We start from the raw sequence: 21,498 nt of genomic DNA on the forward strand, positions 1-21,498 counted from the left end.
CGGTGACATAATAAAAAAAATGAATGGCCATACATATAGTACCTCATCGTCAACACTTTCAAAGGACTCAGCATTAGTGTCATCCTCATGATCTAACGGTATGTAGTCATCATCATCTACCCTAATGTTCTTTCCATTCTGATTAACACGATTGGGCTGAGTAGAACCCATCAAAGAAGCTTCTATACGCTTCAATTGTAGAGCATCCATTTTCTTATTATTCTTCTTGATTGTCTTATCTCTTTCCATTTTGTACTTTGTTCGCTTCTATTTCGCTAGAAAACTTTGTTTGATCCATTGTTTCTCTCATTTGGCCATTTTGGTAACTAAAAAGCATAAATTGATATAAAACATAAAATATAAAGCATAATTTTACTTGAAGAGACGCAACAAAATATAGCATAACCATGTAATGCATTAAAAGCATATGTCCATATAGAAACCTAAAAAAAACAAATACTACATATTATAATCTGTATCAGGTTCCATATCAGGATCCATATCATCATCAAGTATGCCAAGTTCTTCATCTTCTTCGTCATCTCTCCCATTTCTCTTTGTTTTATTTGAAATAACCTCAGCTTCAATATCATCCCTATGAAATTGAATAATATCTTCAATGTTGATCGGGACAACTAAGTTAATGTTTTCTTGTTGGAATGCATCATTAAATTCTGGATAATCTGGTGTTTCTCCATCACCAACCTCTGGCACATCAAACACACCTCTATGTTGGACCTGTTGCACGACTTGCCAAGGTTGCCCCCATTTGGTGTCATTCAAGTAGAACACTAGCTTAGCTTGACTAGGCAAGATAAAAGGGTCAGATTGATACCATCGGCTTGTGACATCGATGCTTGTGCAATATGTGTCAGCTCGTACTATTCTACTTCTACCAGTGTTACCGGTGTTGTACCATTCACATTGAAACAAAACAACTTTATTTTGACACATGTACTCAAATTCCCAAATATTGCACAAGTGACTGTAGAATTCATGCATCTCTCCCTTGTAGTCCCCTTCGGTAAGCACACCACTGTTTTGACTCTTACGACGATTTTCTAATTCCTTTGTATGGAATCTTACACCATTGATTATACAACCCGAGTACTCCTTCACTAGCAAATTAGGACCATTCACTAATGACCACAATTCTTCGGTTGCTTCTGGTGCCTCATCAACTCTCAATCTATTTATCTACATCCACATGCAATGTGCAACACTTGAATTATGTTAGTAATGTTTGTATTTTATACAAGCCTAATAGTGTTTAGGCAATTGTGAATATTAAAAATGACTTACATATTCTTTGAACCACTTCGGAAATTCCTTCTGTTGTATCTGAGTTATATATTGTCCAGTGGGAATTTGTAACAAATTCCCGTGTTCCCTACTCAAATAGTTTTGGTTAATGTGTGAAATACTACTATTATTAATGACTAATAACATGAAAATTATTAAAATATATATAATTATAAGAAACACGTATTGAAGATAATTCTCTATCTCAGGGCTATTGTATAATAAGAACCAATAAGCAATATCACGAAGTTCCTGTGACATCTCAACATGCTTTCTGATTTGGCCAATAGGACGAGCAATTTCAGTGAATATTATCAAACCTTCACGATGGACTCCATAATCTTCATTTTGTGCATCTCGATTATGCACGGTTTCAATCCCTTCAAGATACATTGAGCAAAAAGTAGTGCACTCCTTGACAATGTAAGCCTCTGCAATAGAACCTTCTGGTCGAGCTCGATTGGTGACAAACTTTTTCAAAGCTCCGAGAAACCTTGAAGAGACAACCAATTAGAAGTATGGTTAGGCACACAACATAATCTATACCTTTCATTTGAAAGTACAATTTTAGAAATTACCTCTCAATCGGGTACATCCACCGGTATGGCACGGGTCCTCCGAGAATAGTCTCACGTGGCAAGTGAATGGCCAAATGAACCATCACATCGAAGAAGGCTAGAGGAAAGATCTTTTCAAACTTACATAGTATGAGTACTATACGTTCCTCTAATTTCTCCATTTCACTTCGTTTCAGTGTCCTTGAGCATAGATCTTGGAAGAAGCTACCTAACTCAAAAAGTGCTGTACTAATCTCTTTATCTACGTAACCACGCATCCCAATAGGAAGAATCTGTTGTTTAAGTACATGGCAGTCGTGGCTTTTCAATCCTGTTAATCTACCATTTTTTGCATTCACTAATCTCGAAATGTTTGCCGCGTACCCATCTGGATACTTGACTGATTTCAAGAATTCAAAGAAACCCTCTCTCTCTTTAGGGGTTAGTGAGAAGTTGGCTCGAGGCTTCACATATGATCCATCGGGATTTGTTGTTAGCCACAATTCTTTCCTTATATTCATATCTTCTAAAACCATTCATGCCTTATCTGTATCCTGTTCTTCCCATCAATTCCCAACATCGTTCCAAAAACATTTTCACTAAAGTTCTTCTCCACATGCATGACATCAATGTTGTGTCAAAGCCTCCTTTTCTTCCAATACGGTAGCTCATACAAGATGCTTACCTTTGTCCAATTTGGGTTCTGACGAGGTCTTTTCTTGTTGCTTGGATGTCTTCCATATGCGACACCCATCACGCTGCCCAATTGTTCTTCAATCTTTTCTATCGGTATCACCAAAGATCTCTTCCGTTTTTCATGCTTGCCATTATATGCTCTACTCTTTTGCCTTTCTGGGTGGTCATGAGGCAAGTAGCATTAATGGTTACTGTACGCAGTCTTACTTCCTAAAGATTCAAAATATGGTTCATCACTGCAAGTGTAACAAGAGCAATGACCCTTTGTTCTCCATCCAGAAATGTCACCAAATGTGGGCCAACCATGTATCGTCCACAACAAAGCTGCACGCATGCAGAAAGTCTCACCAGTCGAGGCATCATAGGTTAATGTACCATGTTTCCATAATTCATTCAATTCTTCCACTAAAGGTCTCATGTAGACATCAATATCAATTCCTGGTTGTGGTTCACTAGGAATAAGTAATGGCAGCATGAAAAATGGGTCCTTCATAGCCAACCACGGTGGCAAGTTCTACGGAATAAGTACGACAGGCCACAAACTATATGAGTTATTCATATTTTCAAAAGAGTTGAAACCATCAGTAGCCAACCCTAGCCTCACATTCCGAGGCTCCAAGGCAAATTCAGGATGTTATGTATCGAATTCCTTCCACTCATCACTATCTGCAGGATGCCTCAATACACCGTCATCTAGACGTTTTTTCTTGAACCATTTCATATCCTCGACTCTCTTCCTCGACATGTACAACCTTTTCAATCTTGGTGTTAACGGGAAGTATCGAAGAACCTTACGAGAGATCTTCTTACCTCTACCATGATTTGTCTTGTATCTAGAAGCCTTACAATTTGGACATTTATCTAGTGTTGCATTCCCCTTCCAAAAGAGCAGACAATCATTTACACAAGCATCAATGAGCTCGTATGACAAACCCAATTCACGTAGTATTTTTTTAGCTTTATAAGTTGACTTTGGAACCAAATTATCCTTCGGTAAAAGTTTTGTTAAAAACTCAAGCATCATGTCAACTGACTTATTACTCCAATGGTTTGTTACCTTCATATTAAGTATCTCGATGACAAATTTTAACAAAGTGTAATTTGTGCAACCTGGGTACACCTCACATTTGGCATCATTCAATAATTTATCAAAAGTGCGAACCTCGTCCTCTTGAGTTGTATTAGTTGATTCCCCTTTTATTCGATCTTCCACTAAGGCATCAATACCTCCCAAAACCTCATTGCCCTCAACGGGTATATCATGATGATAAGCCTTATTTGATTCACGGGGTTCCCTATGCACGTGCCAGATAGTGTAAGTTGGAATAATCCCATGTTGCAGCAAATGAATTTGAACAATTTGAAAATTTTGACAAACAATATTCACACACTTTCGACAAGGGCACAAAATTTTACCATCTCGATCGATAACCGCCATTGCAAAACGAAGAAATGATATTACCCCATCATTATATGCCCGACTTATCCTTCCATCAATTGTGCTACTTAATGCAATCCAACTCTTGTCCATGTCTGACTATGCCGAGTTAATTAAAGTTAGGTGAATAGGAAAAATTTTATATAGAAATATATATATATATATATATATATATATATATATATATATATTTTAATTAAAAAAAGTTCAAGTCCAATGATTATACTGAGTTATACAAATTACAACCACACATAAATCACGTGAGAAAATAGCCAAAGCAATTTAGCGTAAACAGAAGAAGTATTCATAACCAAAACATAAACCACAGTAAAATAACCATCAATAAGAAGACAAATATCATAATTTAGAGAAAATTTAACCAATACAACAGTGAGTTGAGAGTAAAAAGCAGATAACATGACACATAAAGAAAACCCACAATATGCCACATTGAGTTTCTAAAGCTGTCAATTTAAGTACTCAAATATCCAAATGCAAAATGTTATGATTGAACTTCACGTGAAAAATATATATATGCCCCGAATACCAGAATTGACACATCTATCAAGTAAATTGGGATATTGAAAAAATAATACATTGGGAAACAATAATTATTCTGGCTCACTTTTCACTCAGAAAACAAAATGTGATTAAATTATGCAGAGGAACTTAATAATGTACTTAAGGAGCTATGCATATAAGAAATGAACGATGCCAACAGAATTGATAGCCACATGCGACAATTCCAATGAATGCCCCGAGACTATAATTTAGTACTTATGGCATGTTACTGCAGTTAGTACTCTATTTGATTTTCTCTTTATTCAACTATATACGAAGTCCTGAGAAGTTAAAGTAAGATATGCTAATCTGTTGGGTGTAATATTCCAATTTTCATTAAATCGAGAGTTGTGAGAGAAAAAATAATTAATTAATATGTAATATATAATATTTTATCTTATTCATTATTTTAATATATTTTTATTTTTATTGACTATTTTAGCCAAAATCTATCATCCCAAACATATAGACTCAAACTCCCCTAAATTTTATAAATATATTGACTTTTTTAAAAAAAAAAATCAACAAAATAAAAGTTTCTTGATGAAAATTGCAGATGTACAAAGAGAGTGTACAATATACAGATACATCAACAAGAAAATCCATGGAGAAATGCATCAAACTGAAACACAAATGAAAGACAAATTGAAATATGATATTAGAACACCAAAAGCAAGATATTGATCTCAGAATATTAAAAAGATATTCACTTCAAGCAGACAAAGCTCAAAGATATCATATATACTAATCAGGTCTCCACATCTCAGTTTTTTGTCACTAATTTTGTTTGGCATCCAACGTGCCTTTTTAAATGAAGGTGCATAATGCTAAGGGCACAAAGGGAGCTAGTAAAAGCAATTCAAAACATAATTAGCAAATAAAGTATATAGCGTAAAATTAAACTTAATCTCACCTATTTTCTTCAGCAAAAATTAAGATTTATTGATGTAAAAGAAAAGGTTATAGAAGTACACCGCAAATACAAAATGAAACTTAAAGCTGTTTTGGGAATAAATTAAAAAAATATTACAAAAATAGTCAACTCTTTTCTTTCCGTTTTTATACGTTTTCTTATAAATAAATAAAAAAATCTAAAATAAACTTTTCAAAACAACCCTTAATATGATTAACATTCACAATTCATTTAATTTTCCAATAAACTTTTCAAGCTCTGTAATGTTGCTATAAATGAGAATTAGTATATAGAATCAGATACAAACATGGGGTCATTTTAGGGCAAGTTAGAGTTGACTCTCTTATATGTTTCATATGGGATTTGAGGAATCAAAGATTGTAAACTAATCAACTCAACATTTATATGCTGAGAAAGTAAAGCATACAGTGGTCCTTGAGAACAAAGTAGAAATGAAAAGTGAGAATAAATACTAGTGTAATGGAAGACTAAACCATAGACTTAGGCTAGAGAATCCTCTTTACAATTAACTTAGCATTATTACCTTTATTCTTAAACATAAACAACCCCAGAGAATAAGAATTTCCACATGCACATTCTCTGGAGTTGAGCTTAATGAGTAAATGGACTAGCTAATGACACAACAAACCAACTTAACATACCGTAAGGACTTACTAATTAGGTCCCCCACGGTAGATAATTAATAAATACTTATGGTAGTGATTTTAGCAACATAAGTACTAAACCTACCAAATAGTTTTCTAAGTAGGTAATAAGACTCTCAATGGTGTAGCTAGAAGAGTCCATGTGAGGCTAAGAGCAACTCAAACCACACTCTTTATTTTTCACTAGCTGAAGTATAAAAAAATGACACTCTTTATGTTACCTAATTAGTTTAGCTATTGTTTGTTCCAACCATACTCTTTATTTTAACTAGTCATTCAAACTAACTTAACCAATTTTCAAAACAAAAAATGCTAGACATATTACTGTCTTTTTCATAGAATGCCACATACACACCAAACGCTAATATGGTTGCCAATGTGACATTTGCGATAATATTTTTAAAAATAATATTTTTTAATATTAGTTTTAAAAATATTATAAAAAATAATTTTAATTAATATTTAATTTTTTATAAAATTTATAGTATGTGAATATATACCAACATATGAATTTTTTGGAACCATCTTGAAGGGGGAGGGGGGGAGGGGAAGAATAAAAGAAAACAATAAAGAATTTTTTTTTAAAAAATAACAATATAAAGGAAGTTCTTCAATAATTGTAATTTATTAAATTAAGAACCGAAAGAACACAAATTAACTAATCAAAAACCTTACAAAGGTCAATGAATAAAATAGGAAAAAAAAAAATCATAAATAGCAAAGTTAAATTATGGCAATGTATATTGGGTTGGAGAAATGACTACTGGGATGAATCACTAGGTGATTGTGCTTCCTTAATTTATGACCTACTAGGGGACTTCTCAAAATTGTTTTCTAAGTGCACACATCTGAGCATTAATTTTCCCATATTATCTATAGATATGAATCGGTCATTATAAAATAAGTAGAAAAGCTCTTCTTGTTCACACAAGGTATAGGATGTCAGTAGCAAAGTTAATGAGTGAAGATGAATTCCTTGAGAGTTTTAGGTGGACCAATTTTATTATTATTATTATTATTTTTTTTAGGGGGGGGATTAAATTGGAAAATGGAAATCACATGCAGTAGATGATATAGTAATAGCGACATATTGGCAATAATCTTCTCTTGAGGTACATATAGGATACCAGTTTTACTTCATGGTTCATAGAAGGCATGATCACATGACATTTTGAAGCATAATTGAGCTTTACTACAAGTTTGGAGTAAAAGGATAAGGCTGATAAAAGATGAAAAACTAACTAGGTTTGAGATCAATAGCAAGAAAAACAAGTACACAAATGGTATTAAAAAAAAAAGTATTACATATCCTAAGAAACAAAAGTCAAATATTTGGAATTCTTAGAATCATACTGATATTCCAAAACTTAGCTGATCTCAATTTGACATTTACATAATCATGATGAAAGCTGTATCAGGAAGGCAGAGGTGAGTCATCTCAAAAGCTCACGTTTTATTTCTATTTTTTCAGCTATGTACATTACACAATTGTAGGAGAAATACAAAAGAGCCATTTGAAATTCTAAAGAGAAATTCATTTGACAAAGAACAGTATTTACACCTTCAACCTTCAATTGAGTCCCTTACTTTAGGCAACTAGCCATTGTGGCAATTTTCATAAGCCATTCTTCAATATAATTGTTTTCAAATACATACTACATAGGTTTAACTTCAACTACAATGATAAAATCTTATCTAATTGAAATTATAGTCCTTGATAGGGCATAATGGTAGTAGAATAAGATACCCTAGCTACTCGTGATAAGGCCATATCTTTGTATGCACTACGACGTATGCCAGAATGGAATAAATAATAGAAATAATTTGGAATATGCTCTTTCTTCATTTTAGCTGAAACCCCTTTGAAAACTTGGGAGTACATGGCAAACCATGACCAAGTTGACAAACATGAGTTTGACTTTAGAAATCAATACAAATAATACCGGGCATTGGGCTTTGACAATGAATTATCATATCATAAATAGCATGCACAGTAGACCAATTACTGGTATATTTCAAAGACAAGAAATAGTTGACATAATAGTAAAACCAAACATACTAACCCCTGGTTTTGAAGACTCGGCCAATGGGCCATGATGAAGAATCTGACACAAGAAGATAACCAATTCATGATAAAGAAATCCATTATCTGGGTCCAGAATGTTTGATACTTTCTTGGACATGATAACACAATACTTCGACTTTGTACATACAGTTTCTTCATCATGCTAGCTTGTAGAAATGCATTTATGATTCAGCAAACCCATCCTGAACCTAACCTCAAACACCAACTCTCTAATGAATATATAACAAGAGCTAACATTCTGCTTCCAATGAAGAATTTTGCTACAATTAAAGCTAGAATCCCACATTTGCAACCAACTCTCTAATGATATATAACAAGAGCTCTAATTGTGCTAACATTACATGGCCTTGAGAGTATCTTTCGAATGTTTTTTTGATAATTCAAATCATTCATATTGTAAAGTTTGTTAATTAGATCATCCATGAAAAAAATCAAGTTAATTAGATATTTGTAACTTATAACATGTCTACATTTATGTTTGAAAAAATAAATGTTTAGTATAGTTTTGATAATTTTTTTTTAAAAAATAATTATGATCCGAACATGAGCTGTGCATGTCTGATTCATTTTATATTTTATATGAATGATATACATGACAAATCCTATGATATAAACGATTTCGATCATTAAAATAAAATCGATACAAATCTCAACGGGCCGTCACAGCAGGTGCTGTGATAGCACCCTCCCTTGTGCCCACAAAACCTTTTGACATTTCTTTCATGGAAGTCCAGTAGAGTATGCTTCTTTTATTTTTCTTTTTCTTTTTTTAAGTGCTATGAAAATGTAGTTTTATTTTTTTCTGAAGGAAAATGACTAACAGGAGCCAGGTCAAACCAAGCCAACATGACTTTTAGTAATTGGGGTGGGTGGGGTGGGGTGGGTTTTCAACATATACTATATAATAATTACAGAATATACTCTTGTTTATTAGGTCTCCTAGTCTTCTTCACCAATGAGACTTGTAACTTTGTGGTAAATTGAACCCAATTCAGACTCCCACCTCTTTCCCAGAGGCACTTCAGTATATTAGTTATAAAAAATAAAAAAAAAAAGGTTAACAAATTTCATAGAGAGCAACAACACTAGCATAGCAAGCCACTTATGGATCTAGATATAGGTTGTTCAATAAATTGATTAGCATAAAGCTCCACCTCTAATTTTAATTTAATCCCTTTTAAATAGGATATGGTGTTCTTGATGCATAATACTTACAGGAGTAACACCAAACACCAAAAACTAGAAAGGCTTATTGTACTAACCACTATGGTAACAATAGTAACACAAAAATGGTAAAAGCCAACAGTGAATGCTAAGATAATAACCTGCCTCTCCTCCTATAAACATTATCACACAGAGAGAGAGTCCAAATTTATGTTTATTGGACAAGCACCATACATGTGCATGTGCTACAGTTATTTATGTGTCATACTGGGATGAAAACCAACATAACATAAGCTTTTCAGTACACGCTTGCTACACAATTTTTGCATTTTTTATTCTCAACAAACTCAAGGGACTACATATTTAATTGATAAATGCAATCATAAATCAAATATTTGATAGTCTCCATCATATATCAAACACCAAGAATATGCTTATTCATATTTGGTATACCTAAAACCATACTTATCAACAAGACGGCTAAGGAAGGATCAGTGTTACTCATGGACGGTCAAAGAATCTCACGTCCCATTGCTTCCAAAAATGTGGAAATGAACTACTCTCAGCTACCACAATACATGTAGCAAGGATCCTCTAGAGTGATTTTTTCTTAAAGTTTCCTAGAGTGCTACATTGTGTGGTTGAGATTTACTGGCAAGTCACATCAGAAAAATTGATGTGACTTGCCAGTAAATCTCAACCACACAATGTAGCACTCTAGAAAACTTTAGGAAAATTTCACTCTAGAGGATCCTTGGTGCAATACATGACATATGCAATCAAAGCCTGATATGCAAAATTAAATGCACTCATCAATTAATAGGGGGATTCCAAATTGAAGATCCTCATTAATCTGCTTGTCGTCAACTATAATTCAATTAATCAAGTTCGTAGATCAACTTTTAAACAGCCACCTAATTCATAATTTCATTTGTTTTCAATATAATTTATTGACTAAATCTTAATCCTTGCAACAGTAATCTGAAGACAGAACAATTCATGCATGGTATCACATTCTTCACATTGTGCACTGCGTATTTCATATTATATTTTCTCCAATAAATCAATGCAAGTCCTTCCCGTGTTCATGACTGCTTGCAATACTCCTAGAAGGTATAAACTTGAGCTGAGTCTCCTTGTGCTAGTCTGAACTAACTTAAATTCCACTAAAAAGAAACAGAAAGAAGAAGAAATAATTCAAAGGGTTTTATTACTGTGTAAGTTTTTCTTTTCGTCTTTCTTTATTTTTTGTTATTATTATTATTATTATTATTAAGAAGGAAAGAAAAATCATTTAACTGTTTGGGAGGTGTGTGTTGGCCGAAGATGAAAGGGGTCTTGCAATAGGTAACAATCCAAATCATACAAAATATTCACATTTAGTCAAGGGCTTTTACTAAATTCAAATTGTTAATTATAATCAATAGGACATTCATTCTCAAGTTTGTAGTAGAAACAAGCAAAAGACATTGAGGATGGCCAAGTTTACAATTTACACATTCACAATTTATTGAAGAGAAACCTTGCTGAAAAGAATAAAATACAGCATTCATTTCGAAAATTAGGGAAAACATTAATTTTGAAAATTAGGGAAAATAGAGATAGAAAAATAGAGAAATTGAGTGAGAGACAGGGAGAGAGGGAGAGAGAAAGAGGACCCATACCTGATCGAAGATAACACACAACAGTAAAGGAGTACGACGTCTTTGGCGACACTGAAGGAGGAGAACAGGGATGACGCTAGAGAAGAACACACTGAAGGGGCGCTGGAGAAGAACACACAACACTTGTGTTTTGAGAGGGAGAGGGAGAGGGAGAGGGAGAGATTGATAGGAAAACTGATTCGTTGTGTTCTGTTTTGAGTGGGAGAGACAGATAGAGATAGAGATAGAGATAGAGATAGAGACTGATACGAAGACTAATCCAAAAAAAAAAAAGAAGGGAAAAATAATCTAGGAAAATTGAAAAAAAAAATCTAGGAAAACTAATCCCAAAAAAAAAGGGAGGGAAAAATAGTAGACTATTTTTTTCATTAGCGCTTAATATGTCAAAATTCTTTTTTCAAAATTAGTGACAAAATAATTGTCTCACTAAAAGGCCTACAAATATTAAAAATTATTAGTGACGAAAATAAATTTTTCACCAAATGGTTTTAAAATATTTAAAATCAAGTTTTTTAACGAAAAAAAAATTAGATTATTGGTGACATATATTCCTCATTAATAATTTTTTAATTGTTGGAAAAAAAAATTCTCACCAAAAGTTTCAAAATTTTGGCACCATAAAAAAAAAATAGTGGGAAAAATTTAGGTGACGAAACTTTTTTTTTTGCCACCTAAAAGTAAGTATTTATTGACGGAAATAAATTCCGTCACCTATTATTTTTATTTTTTTATTATATGTGACAAAATTTATAATTCCTTATGGATTATTCTTATTTAGTGACGAAATTTGTTTTCTTCACTAATTTTCATCACCATACCAAAACAGAGAATAAGAGAAATAGACACCAGAAAAAGAGCAAAGAGAAATCACGTACCAAATCACCGAGCGAAAAAAATGTGGCGGTTACCGGCAAGGCTACTAGTGGCGGCGATGGCGATCGGCGTGGTGGAGGAGCAAGAGGTAAGATAAATTAATACCCTATTTTGAGAGAGAGAGAGAGAGAGAGAGAGAGAGAGAGAGAGAGGGTAAAAAAATTAATACCTTATTTTTTTTTATTGCCGCTCAATATATCAAAAATTTCCCACCAAAAATGGTGACAATATTATTTCCTCACCAAAAGATATCAAAACTATTAAAACGTTTTGGTGGCAAAAATATATTCCTCACAAATAATTTTATAATTAGTGACAAATTTTTTTCTCACCAAAAGTCCCAAAATTTTGGCGCCACCCAAAAAAAAATAGCGGGAAAATTTTTGGTGACGAAACTTAATTTTTCCTCAATTAAAATGAAGTATTTATTGATGAAAATAAATTTTGTCACCTATCATTTTTATTTTTTTATTATATGTGACAAAATTTATAAATTCCTCACGAATTATTTTTATTTAGTGACAAATTTTATTTTCTTCACTAGTTTTCGTTACCATAGGTTACTTTTGTTATAGTGAGGCACCCCGTTTTTGACCGCCCTTAAGACTTGGGCGCCTCAAGTTGATCACTTGATGATGAAAGTTATACTGTACAAACGTTTGATTTCTTCAGCAAGAAGAGCTTATCCCAACCTTACACCCTATTTTTGACCAAAGCTATTTTAGACCTTAAACTGCTTTTGTCAAAATATTTTTCCAAGTGTTTCCACAATTTTCCAAGGCTCGCATTTCATTTAAAATATTACACTTTTCGGTAAATCGAGCAAGGACAAAGTGGAAATAAATGAAATGGAGGTGAACCCTTTGAAAAATCTTTAAAACATCTTATTTATAGGTTTGGAGTTAAAGAAAATAGGAGGGGAGGGAAGAAAACTAGTTGGGAAAGAGGTTAGGCATCAAACTGTTAAGATAGAAATGAGAAACCTTCACTAAAATATGTATATCTCTTTCCACACTTATAATTTAGATGTGACGCCACCACCATTGGAAAGTAGACTTCCAGAGCTTCAATTTAGACTCAAGAATCACCTAAAACCAAGTCCAAATGAGGGAGATATGCCCGTTTGAAGTATGGTCTGGAAACAGATTTTTGCTTGGCCAACCACTAAAGTTTATGGCCATCCACTATTAGTGGTCTGCTGCCCACTTGTGCCAAAAAATAGTTTTTTTTTTTTTTTTTTTGTAGATATTTGTTGCCAGCTATTCCCACAAGTGCATGCACTACACCAGCTGTCTATATACTGATATTTTCGACCTGAGACACATGTTTTTAATATATAGATGACCACCCCTCTTGAAATTAGGTTAGAAAAAATTCCTTAAGGACCAGAACTTGCATAGCACTCTCTCTTTCTATCTTGAAACCTACACACTCTTTCTTTACACTTCCTAAACCAAAAATTTAGCTCTTCTTGTTGAGGTTTTTGAGCTCAAATCTCAGCCCTTGAGAGAGAACTTGTGGGTTTGTCAATAAAAGAGTTACCTTGCTTCAAGAATAGGAGAAACCCAACATTAGTGGCCAGCAAGCCACCTTTATCGTACGCCAAGCCACTATTAGTGGGCGGCCGACCACCATTTCTGGCCAGCCGGACACCTTTTTCAACTAGGCAGTACCACTTTTTTATTTTTTATTTTTTTGTTTTATTTTTTCCACAGAGTAGAGCAGAGGCTGAGGTGTAAAACAGTGCAGAGGCATTCTCAGGGGAGAAATTCATGTGTATGAATAAGCCATTTCCTTGCTCCTCGGGACCTGTTAGACTTGTTTTGTTACTAGTAGTATGTTGTGAGTGAACTTGTAATTAATTACTTAGTTACTCAATTCCGTAATGTAACCAGTTAGTTAGTTTAATTAGTTAATTCGTATGAATTAGTTAGAGTAATTAATTTTGTGTTGTAATTATTTAATTAGCCATAATAGTTAGTTAAATTCGGTGTTGTAATATTAATTAGTTAGTGAACTTAGCTAATTCATTTATTCTGACCCTCCTGTGTGAGGGCGAAACATGTAATAAGTGTGTATGTCTTCTAACCCCACGTCTTTCTCCCTTTTATTTCCCTACTTATGATGGATAGTGTAACACATTATATTTTGTTTAGCATTTTCCATGTACAAAGCATCCATTGTCTTGCATGCATAAGGCTCGGTTCATCATTCTAACAAGCATTGTATTTATTACTTCTTTAAAAACATGCTTAAACCACATGCTATCAAATTGATTCACATGCCATGTTAGTAGCCGAGCATATTAAATTGCATATTGCATGTGTTGCATTAGTTAGGAGCATGCATTTTTTTTTAAACTCTCTTCTTTGGCTTGTCTTGGAGTATTAGGTGAGTATTTATTGCTTTAGTATTGTAACAGCGCCCGCGTGGGACCTCGTGCTACAGTTCGGACTCGGTTTGTGTCACGGTTCTTAATCTGAACCAAAGAGTCCAAATCTGGCAAATCGTTTTGAGAAACAGATTTTTGAAAAAGTAGTACCAAACATGGACTGCTTTGCCAGATACAGAGTCGCCACCTAAATATTTTTTTTATGGGAGAATTTAGGAAACCCTGACTCGGTGCCGAAGGCCACATGTCCGTCATCACCGGAGTTGTCTCGGCTCGGGAGCTTGGGTACGATCGGGGAAGGTCAGCTATGAGCACCCCCTTTCGCCCGGTCCGAAGACCGGCCTCTACTAACCGTGATATCCGTTTTCGAAAACTTTACGTGTTCTTTAAACCAATTATTAGCCTAGAATTACTATGTTATGCGCACAGCAAACAAGTATAGACTAGATTGCCTAATTTGGAAATAAACATTGCATATCCTTTCGGTTTGAAAATGCTTTGGAATTTGCTACTCGTAAGTAGGCTAAAATACGGATTTCAACGAGTTTTTCCAACTCAAACAACCCAACCTTCACCCACAGGCATTCAAAACAGTTTAACACATAAGCATCTAGCCACATGTTAAGCATGTTGTCATGGCAATATTCACACTCATGTGATATGCTAAAGCATAAAAGCTTACCTAGTACTCCGTGCCAAAACAGTAAACTAGTTAGCAAAACATGCGTGTCCTAGTTCATGCTAAATTGTCTAATGCAACACATACAGGATGCAATTAGATGGGCTCGGCTAATCTTAAACATGGCATGTGAAATGCAATCAACTATCACATAGTCAATTTTTGAATTGAAGTACAAATGCAGTTAGCGTGATGTACCGAGCCCAATGCATGCAATACAAATGCATGGATGCACGCATGCATAGCATAAGGTATGCTAAAATAAACGTGCCCTAATCTACCATCATAAGCAGGTAAATAAAAGGGAGAAAGAAGTGGGGGTTGGAAGACATGCACACACACACCCACACTTATTACAGATTTGCCCTCGCTCGGAGGGACCAAAATAATAATACAAATTAATTAACTACGCGAGCTAATTAAATATTACAAATTAATTAACAAATTAATTATTCTAAGAAAACAGTAAACCGCCTCGGGAAGCGCGCCGCCATGCGTAGGCTGCCTCTGTTTTCCTTCCTTTCCTCCTCTGGAGGCTGTCAAAGCCTCAGGACTGATCCCTTGGACAGAGAGGATCACCACCGGCTGATTGAAATTGCCACCGGCAGTGTGGTATGGCCATCGGCACAAAATTGAATCTGTCGGCAGAGAAAATGGTGCCGGTCGGCAGAGTATTCCTGCAGAACCTGCAACTCACAGCAACAGAGGGCAAAACAAAGCATGGCAACACAATTCAAGGCATGTATGCACCAACCATGTCCCTTATCATTGTAATAACTCAAAGGGACATGTGCCTCGGTTCTCGGACCACCAATCACGCATTTCCATGCATGATGGTCCAAGGAACCAGGCATGCAACTTTGGTTTCAAATGCATGCAAACCAATCAAACAAATTAGGCCCAATTCCTATCACCAATTCAAGGAACAAGGCATGCATGCAAAATGCAATGCAACCTAGGCATACAAGCTAGGAATGCAACATGGCATGGCAATTAACTTATGCAAGCATACAAGTATGCATACGGCAATACAAAATGAGTGCAAAGATGGACTTAAACATGAATTAGGCGACTCTAAAATAGGCCTAAAACAGTAGCCATTGTGCTAAAAGGTGAGGGCTAAATGGCATGCACACACACATGCACATAAGGACCAACACTTAAGCATAAATCAAACAACATTCAAGCGCACTTGAAAGAAGGAAACATGGACAAATTAGCATGCATTATAAGCTCTAAAATCATGCTAACACATGGTGCCAAACCAAGCAACAAATCAAGCCAAGCATGCACCAAAAGGCCTAAATGTTCAAAGCAAATCAATGAGGCATTGAACTACACTTTAACAAGACCAAACATGGCATGCATTAACCAACCAAAAACAGATTTTTATCATGTTAAAACAAGGCCAAAGGACTCCTTAGATGGCATCTAAGTGGCCCAAATTCAAAGGCATACACCATGGCCAAAACATGGAGCATTGCAACACATGCTTTCAAAGCATTAAAGAGGCATGCAAGGCAATCAAACAAGCATGGAAATGGGACTGAAATAGCATGTAGGATGATTCCAAATCACCAAAACAATGCAAAGATGGCATGCTACACATGCACATACTCAAGGCCAACAAGCCCAAATACAAAGTAGCTATATAATGCATGCAAAGATCAACCCAAACGATTATGGACAGAGCTAAAACATGGCAAAATAAGCACATAAACTTCACAAATGCAAGCCTAAAACATGCTCCAACAAAGGCTAACAACCTAGAACATGTTAAGGCACAAATAAGGCATTACATGGCAACTATGCTAAACATGCATGAAGTTCCAAAACCAACTTTAAATCATGTTATATCATGGATATATAAGCATGAAAAACAAACCAAACATGCTCAACACACACTCAAGCATAGGCTTCCTTGAGAGGCCAAAATATGCCCTTTTCAAGGACAACAAGGAGAGGGGGTGGCCCTCTCCTTCTTGGGACTTCAAAGCATCATCTTCACCACTGAAATCCCTCAAGATTTCAGTGGTGAAGAGACCTCAACACCAAAATCCCGGAGCTAGCACAAAATGGCTCAAAATGAGGCCTTTTGAGGCCTAAGGGTGGTCAACAACCCTCAAACAACAAAACACTCTTAATAAACAACAAAGAGGGCTTAAAAACAGAACTTTTTTATGTTATACAATAATCACAAAAACAGCTCTAAGACTAGTAGAAAATCAATGCAAAAAATGGGGGAAAAAGGGACTAGTTTCTCACCCTTGATGCCTTCTTCAACAAAGATGCTCCAATGGCCTCCTTGAGCTTGAATCCAACACCAAAACTTCAAAACACACTCTTTAGAACCTTAGCTCCAAGAGGAAGGTGAAACACTAGGTGTTTGTGTGCAATAGTGAGACACAAAACACCTAGTGTGCAAAATGAGAGGGAAAGAGAGATAGGTTGTGTATGTCTAACCCTAACCCTAGAAAACCAGAGCTCTCCTCTGTATTTTCTTTCTCAAAAATGTCTAAAGCCTCTCCCTTTGCCTTAGAGAGGGCTTCCCTCTATATGCCTCTTGTAAAGCTTACAAGACAAGCTTTGCAAGAGGGAGATCCCTCCATACACGTGTATGGAGGGGAGCAAAAGCAATACAGCTGTCCAAAAATATCTGCAAAAGCAGATGAACAGCAATCGGCCGGCAAAAAATGCCATCTTTTCCAAAAAGAGTGCCGGTCGGCAACAAAAAGTGCTGACCGGCAACAAATAGTGCCGGCCGGCAAACTATATTGCCGGTGGCAGCAAAAACCAGCCGGTGGCATCTAGCCACTGCCGGTGATGTACGGAGATGTCTCACAAGGCATTCCCTGCCCTTCTAAGGCAAAAAAAAAAGTGTTTGGTGCGAAACCAGACACTAAACAGTCGAGTTCGGGGATCCTGAGGCAAGGCGCGGGAGCCGAGACCTCCGGGAACTCCAAACGAACACAATCATGGAAGATCACCGTGTGTTCAAACAGTGACGTCCAAGTCTTGAGGACGGTCAAAAATGGGGTGTCTACAGTTGCCCCTCTTTGACAGAACTCGAAAGTCATAACAATGACGGGAGTGAATGTCAAAGCCTAGAGACGACCCATTTTTGACAAGGCCGAAGACTTAGACAAACAAACAAGACAAATAAGATATGTGCCCGGAGGCAGGGGCAAAATGCAAGACAATGCACGAAGCCGAGCATACTTATGATCATGCAAAGAAAGCTGTAATGAAGCAAACATGCGACAGTTTTAAGCTAGCATACCAAACTACACTACAATGCAGAAAGGATGTAAGAGAATTATGGAATTCTCAATATGTCTCACTCGGGAGATACAATACCTGTCCGGTTCGTCTGGTTGCACCAGCCTCAAATGAACCGTACATACAATATCGTGCCTGAAAAGAAAACAAACTTAACAGGTACAATATGGTTAGCAAAATGCATGACAATGCAAGAATAGTGGTGTACTCGAAATGCGTGACAGCGCAAAGTAAGTAGAGAGCATGACAATGCATATTGAAATACAACTAGGCAAGCGGAGCAAGCGGTCTACGCAGGCGACGAAATTGATCATAAGCACGCGGTCTACGCAGGTGACGAAACAAACAAGCGGTCTACGTAATTAACACATGCGGTCTACGCAGGTGACGGAATTAAACATGCGGTCTACGCAAGTAATGGAATTAAACATGCGGTCTACGCAGGTAATGGAATTAAACATGCGGTCTACGCAATCAAAACATGCGGTATACGCAGGTAATGGAATTAAACATGCGGTCTACGCAATCAAAACATGCGGTCTACGCAGGTAATGGAATTAAACATGCGATCTACGCAATCAAAACATGCGGTCTGCGCAGGTAATGGAATTAAACATGCGGTCTACGCAATCAAAACATGCGGTCTACGCAGGTAATGAAATCGATAAATCATGCGGTCTACGCAATCAAGACATGCGGTCTACGCAAGTAATGAAATTTAACATGCGGTCTACGCAATCAAGACATGCGGTCTACGCAAGTAATGAAATCGATAAATCATGCGGTCTACGCAATCAAGACATGCGGTCTACGCAAGTAATGAAATTTAACATGCGGTCTACGCAATCAAGACATGCGGTCTACGCAGGTAATGAAATTAAGAATGCGGTCTACGCAAGGAAAGAAATTGAACAACTATGCGGTCTACGCAAGAAATACATGCGGTCTACGCAGGTAAAGAAATTTAGCATGCGGTCTACGCAATCAAAACATGCGGTCTGCGCAAGTAAAGAATTGAGATGCGGTCTACGCAAGGAAAGAAATTGAACAACTATGCGGTCTACGCAAGCAATACATGCGGTGTACGCAGGTAAAGAAATTTAGCATGCGGTCTACGCAATCAAAACATGCGGTCTACGCAAGTAAAGAATTGAGATGCGGTCTACGCAAGTAATGGAACTAAACATGCATGACAATGCAAAATGCAATGAGATGTGCAAAACAGCGCGACAATTTTGAAATGCACAAAACAGTGCGATGCGCATAACAGCGCGAACAATTTCGAAATGCACAAAACAATGCGATGCGCAGAACAGCGCGCTGTTTAAAATGCACAAAACAGTGCGACGGTTTGAAATGCACAAAATAGTGCGATGCGCAGAACAGTGCGAACATTTTTGAAATGCACAAAACAGTGCGATACGCAGAGCAGCGCAAGGTTTGAAACGCACAAAACAGTGCGATGCCAAGTGTGACATGCATGCCACACGGAATGTAAATGGGCTTGAATGCGCAACAACGCACGTATTCCAGAATGCATGACAATGCATGGAATGGAAATGCAATGATGATGCATGAGAAATGTGCACGACAATGCAAAGGGGTGCGTGTTGCAACGCATGTAACACGTGCACAACAATGCAAATGTGTAGCGCGCGACAGCGCGATGTAATGCACCGAAGTAGTGTGATGAACTTGTGCAACACACATGGGGTAGCTTTTGAATTTAAAAGGATACAAAAAGGATACACCTTGCACGAATTTGAGTGCCACGCACTGGAGACACGGCCCGAAGTCAAAACGGAGGCCGGTTGAACATCGGAGATGCACTTTCTTGAGCTATGAAGACCATGAACTTCTCATACGGCCTAAACAAGGCTGTGGGAACCCCACCGGCCGAAAGATGAGGCCACCGGCTGGCCATCGACACAAAAACAATTCCATCGGCACAAAAAAAGTGCCGGCCGGCACAAAACATTGCCGATCGGCAAACAGTTGCTGGTGCGGGGCAGTTTTGTCTTTTCACCTTGGGTGTTATAAAATAGGGCTTCAAGCCCTATTTCCTCATTTCTCTCACGCCGAAAATCCCCATACTCTCTCTCTAGAGCTTTTCCCTCTCCTTTTTCGTCCATTTCTTCGCGTTCTACGCCCGTTTTGTCGTCGGATTCGCGTTTCTCTTCGCGTTTCGGTCGTTTTCCACCGATCACATTTTCGTTTCGGTGCCTCGTTTGGCGTTCTAGCCTTTTCGGGGTTTGTTCCCCTCACTTTGCTCTTCATTTCCGTGCCTCTTCACATTCCGGCCTTCCCGGCCATTTCCGACCCTCTCGGGAGTTGACTTTTCAGTTGACTCTTCGCATTCCGGCTCGGTTTTCCCTTTTCCGGCCATTTTCACACCACTCTCTTCATGGCGGACGACATTCCACGTGGCGGGACTCCCCCGGACCACGAGATGGATCCCGGGGTCGAGCTCTTACCACTGAGCGAGCGCCCGTTCGACCCGGCGACCTACCGGCCGGCGATCCACGTTCTGCCCCCAGACGGCCTGCGTCAGTTCCGGAGCTTTGAGAGGTACGCGGCCCCTGAGCTACTACTACGTGAGCCTACCTCCCACCTTTCATTCGGCACTTCCGAGGTAACTCTCTTCTTTCTGCTTTACTTTTTGCAATGTAGGATACAAAACTACCATAGTTAGCTGTATTCTTTAATTGCTGAAATCTGATATGCCGTAGACCGTAGTTGACTGTAAACATACATACAACGGATATCTGCTTGAGACTGACACATGCACACACACTGCACTAGCCCTGAATCACCCAAACACACGGCACTCACTGTATTCTGCTGCCTACACACTGGCACCCAGTATTTGTCTGAATCTGTCAAACTTGCATACATGTCACATCTGTTCTGAAACACCCAAACACGCTGACACAGCACACGTATTTTACTGTAAGCACACCGGCACCCGGTATTTGCCTGAATTTGACAAACTTGCATACATGCCACATCTATTCTGAAACACTCAAACACGCTGACACAGCACACGTATTTCACTGTAAGCACAACGGTACCCGGTATTTGCCTGAATCTGACAAACTTGCATACATGCCATATCTGTCTTTTCAAAATTACATTTTGAATGTTGTCTTGCAATTGTCATTTTCTGTTTGCAGGAGGGTTCCCATACCATTTGCGGGTATGGGAATACTGGTGCGCGGGAGTGGTATGA

General features: G+C 37.2%; 2 protein-coding genes across 2 annotated transcripts; both read right to left on the reverse strand.

Moving 5' to 3' along the window:
* Positions 1 to 459: 459 nt before the first annotated feature.
* LOC145821996 (uncharacterized) lies at positions 460 to 3,048 on the reverse strand. The gene is made up of 6 exons (XM_082918567.1): positions 2,763 to 3,048; positions 2,545 to 2,711; positions 1,881 to 2,152; positions 1,484 to 1,795; positions 1,303 to 1,390; positions 460 to 1,197 (listed from the first exon to the last, which is right to left on the reverse strand). Exons 1-6 carry the CDS (start codon positions 3,046 to 3,048, stop codon positions 460 to 462), a joined length of 1,863 nt encoding a protein of 620 aa, XP_082774693.1.
* A 141-nt stretch (positions 3,049 to 3,189) lies between these two features.
* Positions 3,190 to 4,086, reverse strand: LOC145821997 (uncharacterized). Its single transcript, XM_082918568.1, has one exon. It carries the CDS (start codon positions 4,084 to 4,086, stop codon positions 3,190 to 3,192), a length of 897 nt encoding a protein of 298 aa, XP_082774694.1.
* Between the last annotated feature and the right edge of the window lie 17,412 nt (positions 4,087 to 21,498).

This window comes from Camellia sinensis, chromosome 3 (genome assembly GCF_055761805.1).
Source record: "Camellia sinensis isolate YWXY chromosome 3, ASM5576180v1, whole genome shotgun sequence".
NCBI lineage: Eukaryota > Viridiplantae > Streptophyta > Magnoliopsida > Ericales > Theaceae > Camellia > Camellia sinensis.